This window comes from Helicoverpa zea, chromosome 30, assembly GCF_022581195.2.
Source record: "Helicoverpa zea isolate HzStark_Cry1AcR chromosome 30, ilHelZeax1.1, whole genome shotgun sequence".
Taxonomy (NCBI): Eukaryota; Metazoa; Arthropoda; class Insecta; order Lepidoptera; family Noctuidae; genus Helicoverpa; species Helicoverpa zea.
In genome coordinates, this window is record NC_061481.1 from 889,673 (window position 1) to 909,301 (window position 19,629).

A 19,629-nucleotide genomic window follows, 5' to 3' on the forward strand; every position below is an offset into this window, starting at 1 on the left:
CATCCGCCGATTTTCGATAACATTTGACATCAGCTCCATATAAGTTATATGTCACAATCTCGTATCGGAAAACAACAGATAGTTTAAATATAGAAATCCACAGTTAATAGACAAATTGAATTAAAAATCACTGTTACACTTATTGAATACTTAAAAAAGACACTATTTGTCACCAAATAACTCCAGAGTTAAAAAATCTGCACAAATATTGATAAAATTCTAAAAAAAAACAGTTGTGAAAATTTTAATGTTAAAAAAAACACTAAATTTACTCCCATTTAACTTAAATGTAACTTAACTCGTGTATGCTAACTTAGAGTAAGTTAAACGAAAAAAAAAACAATAAAAAAATAATAATTGTAAGGCATATCTTTCTAGGTGTCTAGGTAAGTTAGCCATATATCTTAAATCAAGTAAATAACGTAAATTTAACTTAAATAGCATTCTTTAAATCGCGTCTTTTGTCAACTTAACATTCAAGTATCGACTGGAGCGAGAAATAAAAATATAAAATGTTTTTTTTTTTTACATATTTCAACTAATTTAACATCAAATGCACGGTAATATCAGTCCTGCTTGTATTCTCTCTCCGGTGGTGTCGGATTGTCGTCCCATCGCGCACAGAGAGTGAAGGAATAGTGAGTGCACCTGTGTCCAAGCAAATGTGCGTGCACTATAGTATGTCCTGCGCAGCTGGCTGATCCCCTTACATGAGAACAGCCACCGTGGCCGATAAACGGCTAGGAGGACATCACCATTACCATCAGATATGGGTGAAAATATGGAATAGTCGTAATCAAAATTATTTTTATTTTGACGTCTTTTTTAAACTCCGATAGTTATTTTAATTCTAACGTTCTCTGATACATGTTTTAGTTAAAAATATAATAATTTGTCGATATCTCGTATCTGATGCTAACATAAATAAAAAAAAAAACATTTTATATTTGAATTTTTCGCATCACGTTGTGACATTCACCATATTTGCATATGTTAAGCATATATCAATTAAAGTCAGAAGCTAAGTCAGCAATACCTACCTACAATTAAATGTATGAAAAACGAATAATTTTGCATAATTTTAATGTTAAATCGAAATTCAGTCTAAAATACTCGTTTCTAATCTTCGTCAATTACCTATTTCTAGTGCTTTAGAAACTAAAACCAATTTAATTTTTGGTCCAAATAGCTCATTTAGTGTTTAGTGAAAATCAACATCATGATAAAAAATAATAATTAAAAAAATTGTGCCACAAATTGTAATTGTTAATAGTTATAGTAAGACGCATTTTTTCTCAATTTGAAAAGGAAAAATCTTTAGTAGAATTCAAATTAGATCACATCATTTCTTTGTTATTGTTAAAAGCGGAAAATCATGGGACATCCATAAAAATTTACCACTGCAACATAAAGTTCTTCTGTTTTGAAAGTCGGTTAAAAATCTAAATTCGTCTCGCACATGAAACTTGCATTTTCTGAGTCTGTACTGTCCCACTGCCGGGCAAAAGCCCATTTTGTCTCCACACCTCTCGATCTTTCGTGTGTTCTCGCCAATGTGTACAACCCTGGTTGTAGGCGTCCAGGTCGTCCCGCCATCTCTTCCGGGGCCTACCCCGTCTGCGGTGGCCATCCTGTGGTATCCACTGGGTGACAATGTTGGCTCGCCTGTCTGGATGCATACATACGGCTGACGTGTCCAGCTCAGTCTCATTTTAATTTAGCTGCTTATATAGGCCAAAGCCTATATCGATAATTCCTGTTTTGTAGCGTAAAATGCTTTTCTTATTTACCTACATAATGTGACTTACTGTAACTATAAACAAATAAAAAATAAAGAAAAATCATTCATGAAATTTGAAACCACCCTTTGCGCAAGAGGCAAAAATGTGTTCCATAGTTACTTAGTCAAATCGTAAAATATTGTGAAAATAGCACTTCTGTGATCAAAACTGTTATTAGGAAAAAAATCATTGTTAAAAAAATAGTTGTTGGAATTAATTGTGCGATGGCTTTTAAAAAATTTCATTTTTTTATTTTTTTCCCCAATTTTTTCAAACAGAAAAAAAATTATGAAAAAGGCAAAAAAAACTTTGAAAATATTATGTTTTTTGAAAGTCATGGCATTGCAATGGCCTTTTGATTATAATCTGTGATCCCAAAAACGTGTTCATATCAATATGTTACAGTTTTAGATTATAGGAAATGATTTATTTTTTTTAACAAAAAATACTTTTTCATTACTATTTTTATTTTAAAATGTCATTTTTCTTACTGTTTTCTCTCTTTAGTCATATTTTTTACAGTAAAAAAGGCCCTTTAATTTAATGTCCATATTTTTGTCGCAAAATATTTTTCATTTATTTACATACTTGTGCAATACTACAAATTTAACATACGTTTTTTAGAGTACCTAACAAATCTAGTCTTTTATCGAAATAGTTCAGTTATTACAAATACTATGCAATTTATTTATTTTTTATCTGAAAACTTTACTTTTATCAGACATATTTCAAACCTCCTTTCATTTTTTTAACATAAAATGCAATGAATTATTTTTTTTAATTTCAAAACGTAGGTACTTGCTAAGAAACTATTTTTAACAATTTTTATTAAAAAAAAAAAACGTGTCTCCATTTTCTTCCTAACTTTTTCTTATAATCTATATTTCTATAATCTAAAACTGAAATATTCTAGCCCTATTGTATTCAAATTCTTGACTGTTACAATATATAATTTCGGGTAATAAACCATTTCGACTGATTAAATATACCGTTTTGGAAATATAATTTATTTTATTTCAACACTCATCATCTGCCTAGCCTTTTCCCAACTATGTTGGGGTCGGCTTCCAGTCTAACCGCATGCAGCTGAGTACCAGTGTGCCACAAGGAGCGACTGCCTCAACCCATCACGTTGGTTGCATGGGAGCCCTCTAAAAATATTTATTAAATTCTAGTTTTCAGTATTTGTTGTTATAGCGGCAACAGAAATACATTATCTGTGAAAATGTCAACTGTGTAACTATGACGGTGTATGAGATACAGCCTGCTGACAGACGGAAAGCGAAGTCTTAGTAATAGGGTCCCGTTTTTCAGGTACGGGACCCAAAAAATTATGGATTCTGAGTTTCGAGAATCGGGTAAGAATAAAAGAAAACCAAAATTAAATTAAAAAAAGTTTATTTAAAAAGACACCTAATATTTCTATTGATAATTTTTACAATTATTATAACTTTACTTAGTAACTAAAAACCTGTAGTTAGGTAATACTAACATTTATAACAAACTTTTTCACCCGCGTCCCGTGGGAACTACTGCCCGTACCGGGATAAAATATAGCCTATGTTACTCGGGAAGAGTGTAGCGCCCCAACAGTGAAAGAATTTTGTAAATCGGTATAGTAGTTCCTGGGATTAACGCGTTCAAACTCTTCAGCTTCATAATATTAGTATACATAGATGATGCATAACACAATATTTCTTATTGTATTATTAATTCAAAACTTCTAAGTTAACAATCTTAAACTTAAATATAAATTATTTATTAACATATGTTCTCACAAATCTTATGATTTTTATACAAAATGCTTAATGAGGTTTTCAAGACATTTAACAATAGCAGTTACCCGCGGTTTCTAAGAATACTACTTCTTCCTCCTCCGAGCCTTTTTCCCAACTATATTGTGGTCGGCTTCCAGTCTAACCGGATTCAGCTGAGTAGCGACTGCCTATCTGACCTCCGCAACCCAGTTACCCGGGCAACCCAATACCCCTTGGTTAGACTGGTGTCAGACTTACTGGCTTCTGACTACCTGTAACGACTGCCAAGGATGTTCACTGACAGCCGGGACCTACAGTTTAACGTGCCATCCGAAACAGTTATTGGTGTCTAAGATATACTTAGAAAGTACATACAAACTTAGAATAGTTGTATTGGTACTTGTCTGATCTGGCTCTATAATTACATACCAAATTTGATTTAAATCGGTTGAGTAATTTTTACATAAATACGCGAATTTTCACACTTAAAATCGGGGGGTAACAGCTACGTTTTTTAAATATATTTTGACAAAACTATGGGTAGTTATTACATAGAATTCTATAGTTTTTTAGATTATATATCAGTCTCTAGTTCTCAGTCCCCATATAGAAGTGCGTCTTGTACCCACTGTCGGACGGGCGATGGCGCTGTAAAAGATATACAAAATATTAGGTTGTTTTTGTACATTAGAAATGTTTGGCAGATAAAGTTGTAAATAATAGTATTTAATGTGAAATTGGGATGCCATGTTTAAGTAGATGCCAAAACGATAAAATATATATAAATTAACAGTTAATTGCACATTTTTTAATTCTTAAAAAATGCTGATTCGTTTGAGGCACTTAACTAAAGAAAAAAATCTTGACATGGCTTTTCATTTAAAAGCTCTTCTCAGAAAATCTGCCAATTTTCATCAACTGTGCAAAACTTTTAACCGACTGCGCAATCCTTCTAGCAGATAGCGCAAAACATTTTAACCGTTGCGCAAACTTTTTACCCATTGCGCAAACATTTAACCCATTGCGCAAACCTTCTAATCTATTGCGCTAACTTTCTTATCTATTGCGCTATACTTCTAACCAACTGCGCAACACTTCCAACCCATTGCGCTAACTTTTAACAGCAAAAAATCACTTGCTTACCTGAACTTAAACGTATTAATCTGCACGTGAGGTAGTGCTGCTCGTAGTGCATTGAGCGCATGTGTGTGTAGCATGCCCCATACGTCCACGTACTGTAGAGATGGCATGCTGCCGAGTTGTCTGTGGGAGGAAAATGGAATATTTAAATATCTGTGATATAAAAAAAAAACATTTTATAAAATGGTGGGTCCACTTGTCATCTCTACATCTTTATACAATACTAGCTGTTTACCCGCGGTTTCACCCGCGTCTCGTGGGACTTCTGCCCGTGCTCGAATCAAATACAGCCTGGGTTTCGCGGGAATAGCTATTCTAACATTAAAATTTCAAAACGATTATGTAGTTTCTGCGCCTTTAGAGTATAAACAAAACATGTTTTCTCCTCTTTATAAGGAATATTTAGCTGTTTCGACACAATCAAGTGTTTCAAAATGTGTACGTTTCTGTGATCATAATCACCAAATCTACAATATACTTTCGGTTTCACCATCTGCTGAGCCTTTTCCCAACTATGTCGGGGTCGGCTTCCAGTCTAACCGGGTGCAGCTGAGTACCAGTGTGCCACAAGGAGTGACTGCCTATCTGACCTCCTGAACCCAGTCACCCGGGCAACTGGTTAGACTAGTGTCAGACTTACTAGCTTCTGGCTATCCGTAACGACTGCCAGGATGTTCAATGACAGCCGGGATTTTTTTTTTAACGACGTCAAAAATCATCAAATGCCCCCTCCCGCTGTGGGTTAGCAGCGGTGAGGGAGTGTCAGACTCTTACTGACTAAACACCGTTGTGTTCCGTCATTGGTCTTTTATGTACCAGGGCCGCAGTATCTCTTTCGACCAACCCGCAGCCCCGGCAGATGACAGCCGGGACCTACAGTTTAACGTCCGTTAACGTAGGTTAAAGCCAGATTATACTCACGTTAAAGCAGTAGCCGGTAACAAGTAACATCTGCTGAGCGCTAAATGTTCTAGTCTCTGTAGCGCCACCAGCGATAGTGCAGAACTCGACGTCAGACGCCCGCAGTCTGATATGTCTAACTCTAGCAGACGGGGACAGCGGACTACTAGACGCTCTATTACTGGAAAGAGAGAGGAATAGAATATTAATTGTTAATAATAACCTTGTGAAAGCTGATAAAGAGAAACAAATAAAATATCTCGACTAGAACACGCCAGACTAAAATATCTAGCCAAGAGCCTCGACGAACACCTCAGGAGGCTCTCGTTGGGCGGCTGGATCAAGGGACTGATTCAGAAGGCAGTACTCCTTGATACGGCACGTATTGTGAGGAGGTTTCTGTCTCTGGGACCCTAACCACCGGTACCTTGGACCCTGTGCCCGATATCGGTGGCAACCTATTTTTTATATTTTTAAATGTTTTTTATTTTTATATTTAATATTTAAAAATGTAAATTATATGTTCTAAATAAATAAATGACTGAAGTGTAATTGAGTAGGTACTTAACGAAAGGTAAACAGTCTTGATATGTGTTTTTGTTCAAAAATGAAATGCAGCCTAAAAATCAATGTAAATTCATTAATAAAAATTTAATCACTTGAAACATTATTTGAAGCAGTAGTTTATTTGTGTATTATGTATTTGTGTAAGAAATCTTGTCTACCTTTTGTTTAAATATTTACTTGAATCGGCCTTTATTTGAAAGAAGGCTTAACTTTTTTTTGTTTGTACGTGTAAAAAATTAAAATATTATTTAAGGTTCTAACAGTCACGGCTTAACATACAGGGTGTGTCGTCCACAATGACATTAAATCCTATCGCAAATACTTTATGATATTCTATGGCGAATTGTAAAAAAAATAACCTAATCCATTCAGTGGTTTGTCCACAGGAGTCATTTTTCGTTTTCATAGTTTACAACATCATGTGCAGAGATAAAGTTAGGAGTAACATGGTCCACAGTTGTCAGTTTTCAAGGAGAATTTCAGTTGTTTGTAATGACTGACTTTTATATGGTGTTCTAATTTTCGCAAATTTTTATTCTATTTACTTTGCTTGAAAAATTCAATTTTTTATTTTTACGTATTTTTCTTTTTTCTTTGTGTTAATCGACATATATTAACCAGTATATTAACGCATTTCATTTAATGTGATTATGAACGACACACCCGATATACGTTAATATATTGGTTAATACATGTCGATCAGCACAAAGAAAAAAAAATACGTTTAATTTAGAATTTTTCAAACAAATTAAATTATTATTTATTTTCGAATAAAAATGTGTGAGAATAAGAACAGCATATAAAGCTCGCTCGGAGCACGGCGGAGCACGTCGGAGTACGCTCGGAGCACGGCGGAGCACGGCGGAGTACGCTCGGAGCACGGCGGAGCACGGCGGAGTACGCTCGGAGCACGGCGGAGCACGGCGGAGTACGCTCGGAGCACGGCGGAGCACGGCGGAGTACGCTCGGAGCACGGCGGAGCACGGCGGAGTACGCTCGGAGCACGGCGGAGCACGGCGGAGTACGCTCGGAGCACGGCGGAGCACGGCGGAGTACGCTCGGAGCACGGCGGAGCACGGCGGAGTACGCTCGGAGCACGGCGGAGCACGGCGGAGTACGCTCGGAGCACGGCGGAGCACGGCGGAGTACGCTCGGAGCACGGCGGAGTACGCTCGGAGCACGGCGGAGTACGCTCGGAGCACGGCGGAGCACGGCGGAGTACGCTCGGAGCACGGCGGAGTACGCTCGGAGCACGGCGGAGTACGCTCGGAGCACGGCGGAGCACGGCGGAGTACGCTCGGAGCACGGCGGAGTACGGCGGAGTACGCTCGGAGCACGGCGGAGTACGCTCGGAGCACGGCGGAGCACGGCGGAGTACGCTCGGAGCACGGCGGAGTACGGCGGAGTACGCTCGGAGCACGGCGGAGCACGGCGGAGTACGCTCGGAGCACGGCGGAGCACGGCGGAGTACGCTCGGAGCACGGCGGAGCACGGCGGAGTACGCTCGGAGCACGGCGGAGCACGGCGGAGTACGCTCGGAGCACGGCGGAGCACGGCGGAGTACGCTCGGAGCACGGCGGAGCACGGCGGAGTACGCTCGGAGCACGGCGGAGCACGGCGGAGTACGCTCGGAGCACGGCGGAGCACGGCGGAGTACGCTCGGAGCACGGCGGAGTACGCTCGGAGCACGGCGGAGCACGGCGGAGTACGCTCGGAGCACGGCGGAGTACGGCGGAGTACGCTCGGAGCACGGCGGAGTACGCTCGGAGCACGGCGGAGCACGGCGGAGTACGCTCGGAGCACGGCGGAGTACGGCGGAGTACGCTCGGAGCACGGCGGAGTACGCTCGGAGCACGGCGGAGCACGGCGGAGTACGCTCGGAGCACGGCGGAGCACGGCGGAGTACGCTCGGAGCACGGCGGAGCACGGCGGAGTACGCTCGGAGCACGGCGGAGCACGGCGGAGTACGCTCGGAGCACGGCGGAGTACGGCGGAGTACGCTCGGAGCACGGCGGAGTACGCTCGGAGCACGGCGGAGCACGGCGGAGAGGGAAGCGGTTGTTTGCGCGAACTCAAAGGGGAGCGCAGTTTGTTGACTGATGTTGCAGCCTAAGTGTGTACACTGTACAGTTCACGTTCGCGGAGCACACAGTGTTCGCAAACCACGGCGAACCTAAGTGAATACCCGGCTTTATATGCTGTTCTTATTCTCACACATTTTTATTCGAAAATAAATAATAATTTAATTTGTTTGAAAAATTCTAAATTTAACGTATTTTTTTTTCTTTGTGCTGATCGACATGTATTAACCAATATATTAACGTATATCGGGTGTGTCGTTCATAATCACATTAAATGAAATGCGTTAATATACTGGTTAATATATGTCGATTAACACAAAGAAAAAAGAAAAATACGTAAAAATAAAAAATTGAATTTTTCAAGCAAAGTAAATAGAATAAAAATTTGCGAAAATTAGAACACCATATAAAAGTCAGTCATTACAAACAACTGAAATTCTCCCTTGAAAACTGACAGCTGTCAACTGATCAAAACATACGATACTCCTAACTTTATCTCTGCTTTACACATGATGTTGTAAATTATAAAAACGAAAAATGACTCCTGTGGTTAAACCACTGAATGGATTAGGTTATTTTTTTTACAATTCGCCATAGAATATCATAAAGTATATGCCATAGGATTTAATGTGATTATGAACGACACACCCGATATATCATATACTGTTCTAACTGTAAGAAAACTGTTGAAAACACTTGTTTTTTTATATTTATTAGACATAAGATTCTTACCGGTTTTTTGGAAGAAGCTATTGTAAACCTATTTGATATATTAAAATTAGAGTATTAGATAAATAATTAACATTATAACTTACTCTCATCCGTCATTATCCTAGCCCCGCCTATGTTGAGCCTCTGCAGTCGCTGCGGACATGTAGCTACGAACACTTCTAACGCTTCTTCTGATAGATTGCACCATGATATGTTCAGTGATAATAAGCTGAAATTAAAGAAAAATAATGTTTATTAATTGTACAATTTTGTTGTCTTGTAAGGGGAAAACGTCAATATAATAATAGAATAACAAAATGTTCTTTTATACTATGACTTTGTGTTTTTTCTACAGTAAAATAGGGGTTTTAATGAATATTAGTTTGTATGTCTATTTGAGTGAGCACTTAATTAAAGATAAAACAATCTTGTTAAGATTACTCAAGGCTCAGCTTAAAAATGAAATGTGGCTAAAATCAATAGTAAACAAAGTTTATTTGCTCAATATGTGTTTGTTGTGGTCTGCCTCGTTGGTCTAGTTGTCGCAAGTGCGGCTGCTGAGCACGAGGTCTCGGGTTCGATTCCCGAGTCGGGCCGAAATCGCTTTGTGGGTTTTAGAAGACTTTCACAAAGCAGCCCGGAGCCTGGAAGTTGGTGATTGATACACCCGTGCATCGGAGAGCACGTAAATGTCGGTCCTGCGCCTGATCTCTCTCCGGTGGTGTCGGATTGCCGTCCCATCGGGCTATGAGAGTAAAGGAATAGTGAGTGCACCTGTGTCCAAGCAAATGCTCGTGCACTATAATATGTCCTGCGCAGCTGGCTGATCTCCTTACATGAGAACAGCCGCCGTAGCCGATAATCGGCTAGGAGGACATCAATATGTGTTTGTTGCAAAAGCCTCAAGATTGTTTATCTCTAGTTGAGTGCCCACTCAAATGGGTGCTATAGTATATCCTTCAATACCTATTGTCGGCTCTTAGTCGAAATATAGTCTTTTTCGAAATATAACTTTTTGATCAAAATACAAGTAAAGTCGGTGGAACACTAGTATGAAATATATTTACCTAGTGCATCCTTCTAATATAGCCTGTAGTCCTCCTGCGGTAATGCCTTGCGCCATCGTCAAGTTTAACGTTTCTAAATTACTGCATTTACCTGGAAATGTCAGAAAATTATATATAAATGACATACAAATTACAAATAGTTCAGATTAGAGCATGAGAAAAGACTTTTCTTTCTATCGAAATCCGTGAGATAGTACTCTCAGGATGCAGCTGAGTACCAGTGTGTTATAGAGCGACTGCCTATCTGACCCCCTCAACCCAGTTACTACATTTACCGAACTCAGTGTGCCACATGAAGCGACTGCCTATCCGACCTCTTTACCTCAGCTAGAAAGTTGTATGCCTGCTTTTTATCGTTTGCCTAGCCATTTCCTTATTATGTGGGGGGTTGATCAGACTCTGACCAGATGCAGCTGAGTACCAGTGTTTTATTGAGCGACTGTCTGACCTCCCCAACACGATACACCTTGGTAAGACTGGTTGTCAGTATTTCCTGCTTCTGACTGACTAACTGACTCACCAATGAGTGTGCAGGTGTGTTGTGACACTGTCTGGCTTGTGAGTGCTACAATGACTCACCAATGAGTGTGCAGGTGTGGCGGTGCAGCAGTACGCTCTCTAAGCTGAGCTTCTTCAAGTTGCGACAGGTTTGTAACAAGTTGTCTAACGTGGTCACGTCGATGGTGGACATGCTGAGGTCTAGGTATTGTATGCGAGATGCTGGTGGGAGGGTTGCGGGATGCCATTCTCCTATCTGTAAGGTAGAAATACGTTGTTATTTAATTTACAGTTATGAAAAGGTTTAATATTACATACTAGCTTCCGGCCGCGGCTTCGCCCGCGTAGAGTTCGGTTATGTCGCGTTTCCAAGAGAACTCTTCAAAAGTCCGGGATAAAAGCTATCCTATGTTCTTTCTCAAGGTCAACTCTATCTCTATGAGTGGTTTAGATGCGAAAGCGTAACAGACAGAGTTACTTTCGCATTTATAATATTAGTAGAGATGTTTATTAAGAATAAAATTATATACTTAATATTGAGAAATCTGTCGGTGAATTTAAGACATAAATCTCTACTGTCTCTTATGTTATAAACGCGAAAGTTTGTATCTAGGATTTTTGTTCCTCTTTCACACAAAAAAACTACTATAGTCTGTTTTTTAATCTCGTAGACTAAATTGACACTTGCAAAATGTCAAACTTTCTAATAATTTTGCTAGCTCTGTGGTGCAGTGTTGTACTTACGATACCGGTTCGTTGAATCGTAACTTTTTATCTATAATAGACGAATTTAATATTCATTCAAAGTTTTATATTTAAAATTCACGTACGTACACATGGCTGTACGACGTGCTACAAACTGCCAGGGATATCTGACCACGCAAAGCCATGCGTAATCATCAAGGATAAGCCCATTATTTCAGGATGACTTATTGTAAAAAGTTACGATTCAACGAACCGGTATCGTAAGTACAACACTGCACCACAGAGCTAGCAAAATTATTAGAAAGTTTGACATTTTGCAAGTGTCAATTTAGTCTACGAGATTAAAAAACAGACTATAGATAGAATTTGATGAAAGTTGGCAGTAATAAAGCTTAAGTATACTAGTATACGTAGGTTTTTTTTTTTTTTTGAAATCTTCAAAAAAAATTTATTTACATAATATTTACATTAATTTTAAAAATTAAAAATAAACTTATATATACGTAGGTTACCTTTAATCTATATGCGGGAAGTAGTTCCCTCTGGCCGCGGGTGAATCCACTGGGGGAATCTCATAAGAAATATCTTTCTGTTTCCCGCGGTTTCAAACGTGTCAACAAAGATTTTTTAATGGTTACGGAGCGTTTAGGATACAAATGAACAAACTTTTTACTGTATAAGTATGGGAAATACCTTACCTCAGAACTAGCGAGTCTGACAATAATAGGTTTCCTAGCTAGTATTCTGCCGACGGCGTCTCTCGCGAGCGTCTTGTTGCCTAACTCCAGTCGCTGCCAGAGAGTTTCATCACATGCTATTCTGTTCCACCTGGAATTTTGGAAAATACATTTTATATTAATTAATATTTTAAAGTTACATTATTTATTTCAAAAGGCCTTTAAAATTACATACTTGAAGTAAAAATGTATAACAATAGTGAATTTAGTTGCCCATTATGAAAGATGCAATCTATGGAAAAGAACAGTCAAGAAACTCCATGGTTACTCTTTTAAAATAGTTTTGTATAATACAACATGAATGAAGAAAAGTTAAGACAATATAATGGCTTCAATAAACTATAAATTGTAATAATTTACAATTAAATACTAATGGTAAAAAGCTGAAGAGTATGTTTATTTTAAACCGCTGAGCTCATTAAGTACTAGAGCGATTTGAAAAATTATTTCAGCGTTATACACTATTAATCGAGGAAGATAATTTTTCATCCAGTAGTTCCTACGGGATGCGAGTGAAACCGGCGGCGGAAGCCTGAGGCAGCGGTTCCACTGAGTTCCACACGTCTCCTCTCCGCTCCGCGCGTCTCCGCCTCAATGGAACCGCAGCCTTAGTTTGGTAAGTTTTGTGAATTGAGCTAAGAATATTGAAAAATATTGTATTTCTGAGTCTAAGCCACATTATACAACAGATTTTAGAGACCGAAAATTAAGGCACATACAGCATATTTTAGATACCAAAACAATCCAAAAAATTATCATCCTCACCTCTTACAAACCAGCATACAATGCGCCAACGTCCTTTTGGGCAGCCACCTAAACACTCCAAGTATGACTTCATCGGAGAGCGCGTGGAAACATACGCCCTTGGCCTCTGAAAAAAAAATAGGTTTACTGACGATAGTCGAACGTGACAACGTCATAAGAAATTGATCGTCAGATGTCGAACGCTGCCGGAAGCGGAGGCCGATCGTGCCTCCTTGTCGCTCGTTGCGTGCTCTCGCTTGCACTTCAAGCCTTAAACGGAACGCCTCAGAGCGAGGTAACGCCGCATGAGTCATGTTTTTTCGTGTGTGCAGCCGGCTCCATCGATTTATAAGACGTTGTCACGTCAAAAACAAAAATAGTTTATTCAAACATGGCTGCAAAACAGCACTTTTCGAACGTCAGAAATTTACAAAAGACAGCTCCCAAAACGCCCACCCTTCACCACTTCCTATGTGTTATTGCTGAGAAGAAGAAGTGGCGCAACAAACTCCCCAGCAACACATGTCTGTCTGTAGGTTAGAAGAACCTTTCAATAATTTATTAATATACAAAGAAGAATCATTATATTTGGTCCACCAATCAATCGATCGATCGATATCAGGTTAAGTATGTGGATTGGCGACCATCTTTTCAAACTGATGGGTGCCGGCTGTCATTTGAACATCTTTGGCAGTCACTACAAGTCTTACTAAGGGGCGCCCCGGGTAACTCGGCTGAGGAGGTCAAATAAAAACTCAATGTGTCACACTGGTGTACAAATGACACCCGGGTTAGTGTTCAAATGACACCCGGAGTAGTGTTCAAACGACACCCGGGGTAGTGTTCAGATGACACCCGGGGTAGTGTTTAAATGACACCCTGTGTAGTGTTTAAATGACACCCGGAAAGATGCTCAAATGACACCTTGGAAGATGGTATAATGACACCCCAAATGACACCCGGGGGAGTGTTCAAATGATACCCTGTATCCGGGATAGAATGATGGTCACCCACCCATCCATAGATGACCACACCTCGTGTTGCTTTACCTGTGTTCCTGTGGCTGCCGCGGCTGGTGTCATGCTGCGCCAGAGAACTCTCCGAGTCTATCACGTACGGGTCTAGTAGGGTAGTTTCTAAGATTTAAGGGCGGCCAAATGTCTGACAACTATATAGTTGCCCAGGTGAATGGGTTGACGAGGTCAAATAGACACTCAATGTGTCACACTGGTGTTCAAATGACACCCGGGATAGTGTTCAAATGACACCCGGTGTAGTGTTCAAATGACACCCTGTGTAGTGTTTAAATGACACCCTTCCTAGAAGGATGTTCAAATGACACCCGGAAGATGTTCAAATGACACCCTGGACCCGGGATACAATGATGGACACCCTGGACCCGGGATACAATGATGGACACCCTGGACCCGGGATACAATGATGGACACCCTGGACCCGGGATACAATGATGGTCACCCATCCATTGAAGACTACACCTCATGTTGGACCCTGACCTGTTCCTGTGCTCCTGTGGCTGCCATGGCTGGCGACATGCTGCGCCAGGGGAGTCTCCGAGTCTGTCACGTACGGGTCTAGTAGGGACGTTTCTAAGCTCTGTTGGTCTGTGGGTTGTAGTGGTGTTTCTGTAGAAGGAAGAAAAAAATTAACTTTAAAGAAGCAAGCTACTTTAGTCTGTAGGATTGTCCTAATCAAGATTGAACCTTATTCTTAGAGGTAATGGAAAACTCAGGCATTCTGCTACAAATGTAAAACCAATCGTATTCCAATGACATTCGATTGGTTTGCGATTGGCCTGCCATTTGGTCCATACGGTAGTTTGCTTTACAATCATTTATTTATTTATTTATTTATTTATTTATTTATTTTCCTCTCTTACAACTATCCTTACAGATTAAATCTAATTCGATAGTGTAACTTAATTCTATATATACATAATATAACTACTGGAAAACAATTCCGCTTAGTAATCTAATTCTATGTTTTATAACTAATAATAAATACTGTGGTTCTTTCAAACTCGCTCAGTGAGCAACAAAATAGGTCAATTTCGTTTGCTATGAGGTTCATGGTGCGGAGTGCGCGCGTCAGCGGTGCCTCTCCGAGCAAGTTAGTGCGCGCCCGCGGCACGGCCAGCAACGGCGGCCGGCGCCGTCGCCACACGTATCTGTCCGGGACGCACACGCCAATTTGCTCCAGAATATCGGGGTTGTGTATTACACCTCTTAGCACTTTAACTAAATACGATATGAGTGCCAGTTCCCTCCTGACTCTCAGCTCGTTATATCCTACCATTCCCAGTATAATCATATTGCAATCGTAAATAATTTGCAATCAATATGATTCATTATTGAATCACAGAAACGGATAAAAACGGTTATTTAAAAGAAAAAAATAGCGGAATGCCACATACGCTTCAATCGTAATTGAGTCGTGATTGGATCTCAGTCGGATGTGAATAGTATGTCGCTTAAGTAAAATTAGTAGAATCGCGCCCCAGATTTTTATTATTTTAATTATATAAATACTCACGTTTCTCTGAACTCCTAGGACTCTTAACCCTGGAAGGTCCGGCATCAGGATGAGCCTTCCTTGGACTCTTAGGGCTGAACTTAGATCTCGGAGAAGTTACTATAGTAATGTTAGGGTTCACATTCTCTATGTCTCTCTTGCGTTTTAGCTGTTTGTGGGCCTGTGAAAGAAATCTGTTATAAGAAAGGGTCGATCTATACATACTATAAAAACAAAGTCTATGTCGTGTCTATCTGTTTGTTCGCGATAAACGCAAAAACTACCGCACCGATTTTGGAGCGATTTTCGCCGCTCGATAGCGTGATTCTCAAAGAAGATATTTTCTCTGAATACTGTATCCGTTTTATTACTTTTAAAAACATGTACTGTATCCTGACCGCTAGTTGATTTTACATATAGGAACGATGAAAGATCACAGAAAAGCAATCATTATCTTCTACCCTTTCCAAAAAGGGTTGGCTTCCAGTCTAACATGCAGTTGAGTACCATTTGAATATCTTTGGCAGTCGACAATGGCTGCCATTTCAGATTTCGTTGCCTGTCTTTCATTGCCATATCAGAAGCCAGAAAGTCTGGCAACCAATCTTACCAAGGAGTGTAAGGATGCTCAGTACCTGGGTAGAGGTAGTTGCTCTATGTGGCACATAAGTACTCAGATGCATACAGTTAAACTGGAAGCTGTCCCCAACATAGTTGGGAAAAGGCTCGACCGATAATACTGCTACTTACCATTCCAGAAACATCCGGATCACATGAGATATCATTGTCATCTGGTTCTAATAAACTGACTCCCATCTCTTGCAGTACCTGAAAAAATAAATATTTTATGTACTGACTGCCTGGTTTGCCCCATTTCCTGAGGGAACTACTGCCCGTACCAGGATAAAACATAGCCCATGTTACTCGGGAACAGTGTAGCTTTCCAACAGTGAAAGAATTATTCAATTTTATTCAGAAGTGTAGGAGCCTTCAGGGTACAATAAACAATAAAAAAATCCTCATTATTAAATTAGTATGGTATATAAATAAATATAAATATAAATATCACGACACCTTCACACACGGTCGGTTAGCCCCATGGTAAGCTATTTATTAGCTTGTGTTATGGGTGCTAACACAACTGATAAACTACATATAGCTACATATATACATAGTTATAAATACATATTGTAACACCCAGACCACGGCCAACAAGCATGCTCATCACACAAATGTCGACCGAATCGGGAATCGAACCCGAGACCTCAGGTCCGGCAGTCCGGCATGGTAACCATTGCGCCATCAAGGTTGTCACTCATGGTAAACTGTATTTAAAATGTTGAATATTTTCTTAGTATGCAGTTCGCAAATAAAATATATTATTACTAATATTTTAGACTGTTTACCTTAATGTGCATATTCTTGGTACAAATTCAACCTAGTTTTAATAAATATGCAACTATGTAATTTCTATAGATTTTTATCTTTTTCAACAAAGACATTAAAATATCAGCAAATATTATTTAGTATGTATTTGGGTTTGCTTGTTAATATTTTTCATGCAAAAACGACTGCACGACGATTTTTATGAAACTTTATGCATATATTTTTTACTCTTCCATACTAAAACTACTGATTAGATTAACTCTTAAGAAGTATACAACTATTCCTCCTGAAGAATTCCAACATCAAATAAACAGTTTTAAAAGACATCGAAGAAAACATAATGTTATAATATTGCAGTGACAATCCTAGCATTATGGTTATCGCCTCACCAATGTTTTTTACATTTTTATAGAAGTGATGTGGATATCAAAATAATTTTATGTAACTATCACACATGCATTCTGTGGTTTCTTCTCATAGAGAGAAGAAATGAGTGTTAATTATCACATTCGCTCAAGGCAGGTTGCCGATTTCTGACTTTATAGTCCAGGTTTAATCAAGATGTTTTCCTTCACCTTTACTCAGTCACTAATGTCCAAGACACATTTAGAAAGTATTCATAACTTAGAAAAGTAACACTAGTATTTCTCTGACATAGAATCAAACCTGCTAACTTGAACCTAGTGCTTCAAACACTAGGCCACCTCTTCACTAAAAGAACAGTAGTAAGATTTAGTATGGGGTAAATACCACACCTTGATAAATGGACTTCTCATACCATTTGGTAAACCAAGTCTTAATTTTTCATCTCTAGGTTGTTGCAGCCTTGCCAAATAGATAAATAGCACATGCTAACTAGCTACTGAGAAGTTGGAGTTTCAAAAATTGCTAGATAAGTTCAATTTTCTGCCCAATATAAGGTCACTGACCCTAGAGCATATACCATGACGATTTTATATATTTTGAAGCTATATTTAGGCTAGATTTCACTGTAATTTACTAAGGAACTCGATAAAATAGTAGGCTAAAGATTACAAGTGCTTCTAACGATTAAAAGTCGGCATTTCAAGGCCTAGATAATACAGTATCGTAATAGAAATTTTACTGTAACAAGCCGGTATTTACCGCGAAATTCATAGATAAATAGCGGTTTTAAGGTCATAAAGGAGTTTTTAACACATTACTTGAGCTGTCGACGTGTAAAATTCCCACATTAGAATTGAAGTCATAACCAAAAAATGCACGTAAAAAAAAGCGGGAATCAATGCCACATTACCTCATGATCGGTCTTCCGGTCCATTAAACTCCAACTTTTTCGGCCCGAACTATCCAAACGCATCTTTTTCCTGCGAAATACGGACTTTTTGTAGTACACAGAACCGTAATTAGTTAAAATAAACACTGTAAAACGCCTTGTACGTTTCGCGCCTTTTAACTTTCCCGCGGGACAATCAGCTGTCAGCTACAACATTGACAAAGCGCAAGTTTTACGATATATTTTAGGATTTACCGAGGACTTTCAGCTACATCTAGGCTAACAGGCACAGGGCTCTCTTCTTCAGACTTATTTACACTCATCATTGTATTTTTTATTAATAATTTAACTGTAAATTTGCGGTATTTGGACTTCTTTCATCACACAAGTCAAATAATTTGAATGAAGTAGTTTTTTTCAATCGTTCGTAGAGTTCAGTGTAGTTCATTCGTTGAGGTTCCGTAGAGGGTTACCAGTATTGAAATCAACTTTCCCCAAATATAACAATTTAAATAGTACATAGTTTGCTCTTCTAGTATTTAAAAATAAATACGATCCCATTTGTTCCAACAGTATATAATTTTTGCAAGTAAATGTGATCTAATCACTAAATTTGATTTATTGTGATTTTTTCCTAAAAAAAATATACTTAACTGACATCCCAAAAAAATTGCCACAAATAAATGTCACTATACTGTATACCTACTACTTGTCTGTACAAGAGGAAGTATTATCGCTAAAAGTAATCTCTTACAGACAAACTTTGGATAAAGTCGATTCGTATAAACATAGATCACTTATTATAAGTATTTGTTTATTTATGAGAGGTAGCTTCACTCACAGCTGACAGTAGTACATTTATTCAATATTTTTACAAATGACCTTATGATAGTATACAGATATTAAAACTAAGTATCAAAATATTCATCCGCATCGCTGTCAGCTGGGATCGTGCCCAAAAGGCTGGCTGCATTGCCACGCTGGATGGCAATGCATATCCTTTGGCCGAAGTATAGGCCAGCCCTTTGGTCACGTGTGGACTCCACTAATCGCTTACTGATTTCTCGAAAGAGTCTGTGGGCACTTGGGCCCCATGGTCCCAAGGTTTCAACCACAAACGGCTCAGAAATGCAATTGCCGGTGAGGTTTACATATTTGTGCCGTTTGAGGTTTTCCGCGGCTGCAGCAGCAGCACCGACACAGCTCGCCGTACTGGGAAAGTGGGAAGGTGCAAGGGTGTCGACGCAGGTTGCGTCTCACACCAAAGACCTTCCCATTTCCAAGGCATTATAGACATCCCGTCTGGTCTCTTGCCATCGTCGCGTGCCAAGCCTCTGGGTTCTAAAATGGCTGGCACTCCGGCGGTGACAAGAGCACGACGGATAATGTCATTTATGCTGGCGTGTCGTGCCATGCGACCAGCACTTTTGCTACAGGAAAGACCATGGTGCCCAAGGCGGTCCACAGATTCGCCGCACTGACAGCGATGCGGAGCCGCAGTGGGAGCACCGAGGCGTAGGCATAGTACATGAAATCATCGTACCAAACCAATTATGAAGAACACAAATATAATTATTAATTTCCTTATCTATTCTAGTAAATACGAAAAAAAAAACTGCAACCAGAAATTTACGACCCAACAAACGACATTGAGGATTCTTGTGTAGTTTAAGCCACAGTGACTGAATAAAAATAAGAAAATTTATTTGCCAGAAACATGGTAATACAAGATGTTACAGTAGGTATAAGTGTTTCACATGTCTCGCCGTTT

General features: G+C 39.4%; 1 protein-coding gene across 1 annotated transcript; it reads right to left on the minus strand.

The window, feature by feature from the left end:
* Positions 1-4,037: 4,037 nt before the first annotated feature.
* On the minus strand, positions 4,038-18,256 carry LOC124644665 (S-phase kinase-associated protein 2-like). The gene is made up of 13 exons (XM_047184168.1): positions 18,114-18,256; positions 17,880-17,949; positions 15,968-16,045; positions 15,239-15,398; positions 14,203-14,331; positions 12,710-12,815; positions 11,906-12,035; positions 10,584-10,758; positions 10,005-10,095; positions 9,042-9,166; positions 5,600-5,759; positions 4,682-4,801; positions 4,038-4,186 (listed from the first exon to the last, which is right to left on the minus strand). Exons 1-13 carry the CDS (start codon positions 18,182-18,184, stop codon positions 4,120-4,122), a joined length of 1,482 nt encoding a protein of 493 aa, XP_047040124.1. The 5' UTR covers positions 18,185-18,256; the 3' UTR covers positions 4,038-4,119.
* Between the last annotated feature and the right edge of the window lie 1,373 nt (positions 18,257-19,629).

Bases quoted from the DNA above. Each gene is read 5' to 3' on its own strand.
- LOC124644665 (XM_047184168.1), bottom strand. From the start codon at position 18,184: ATGATGAGTGTAAATAAGTCTGAAGAAGAGAGCCCTGTGCCTGTTAGC. The intron at 16,046-17,879 runs GTAATGTGGCAT...TTATTTTTTCAG, and splicing joins ACCGGAAGACCGATCATGAG to GTACTGCAAGAGATGGGAGT. The intron at 14,332-15,238 runs GTGAGTATTTAT...TTCCTTCTACAG, and splicing joins TCCTAGGAGTTCAGAGAAAC to AAACACCACTACAACCCACA.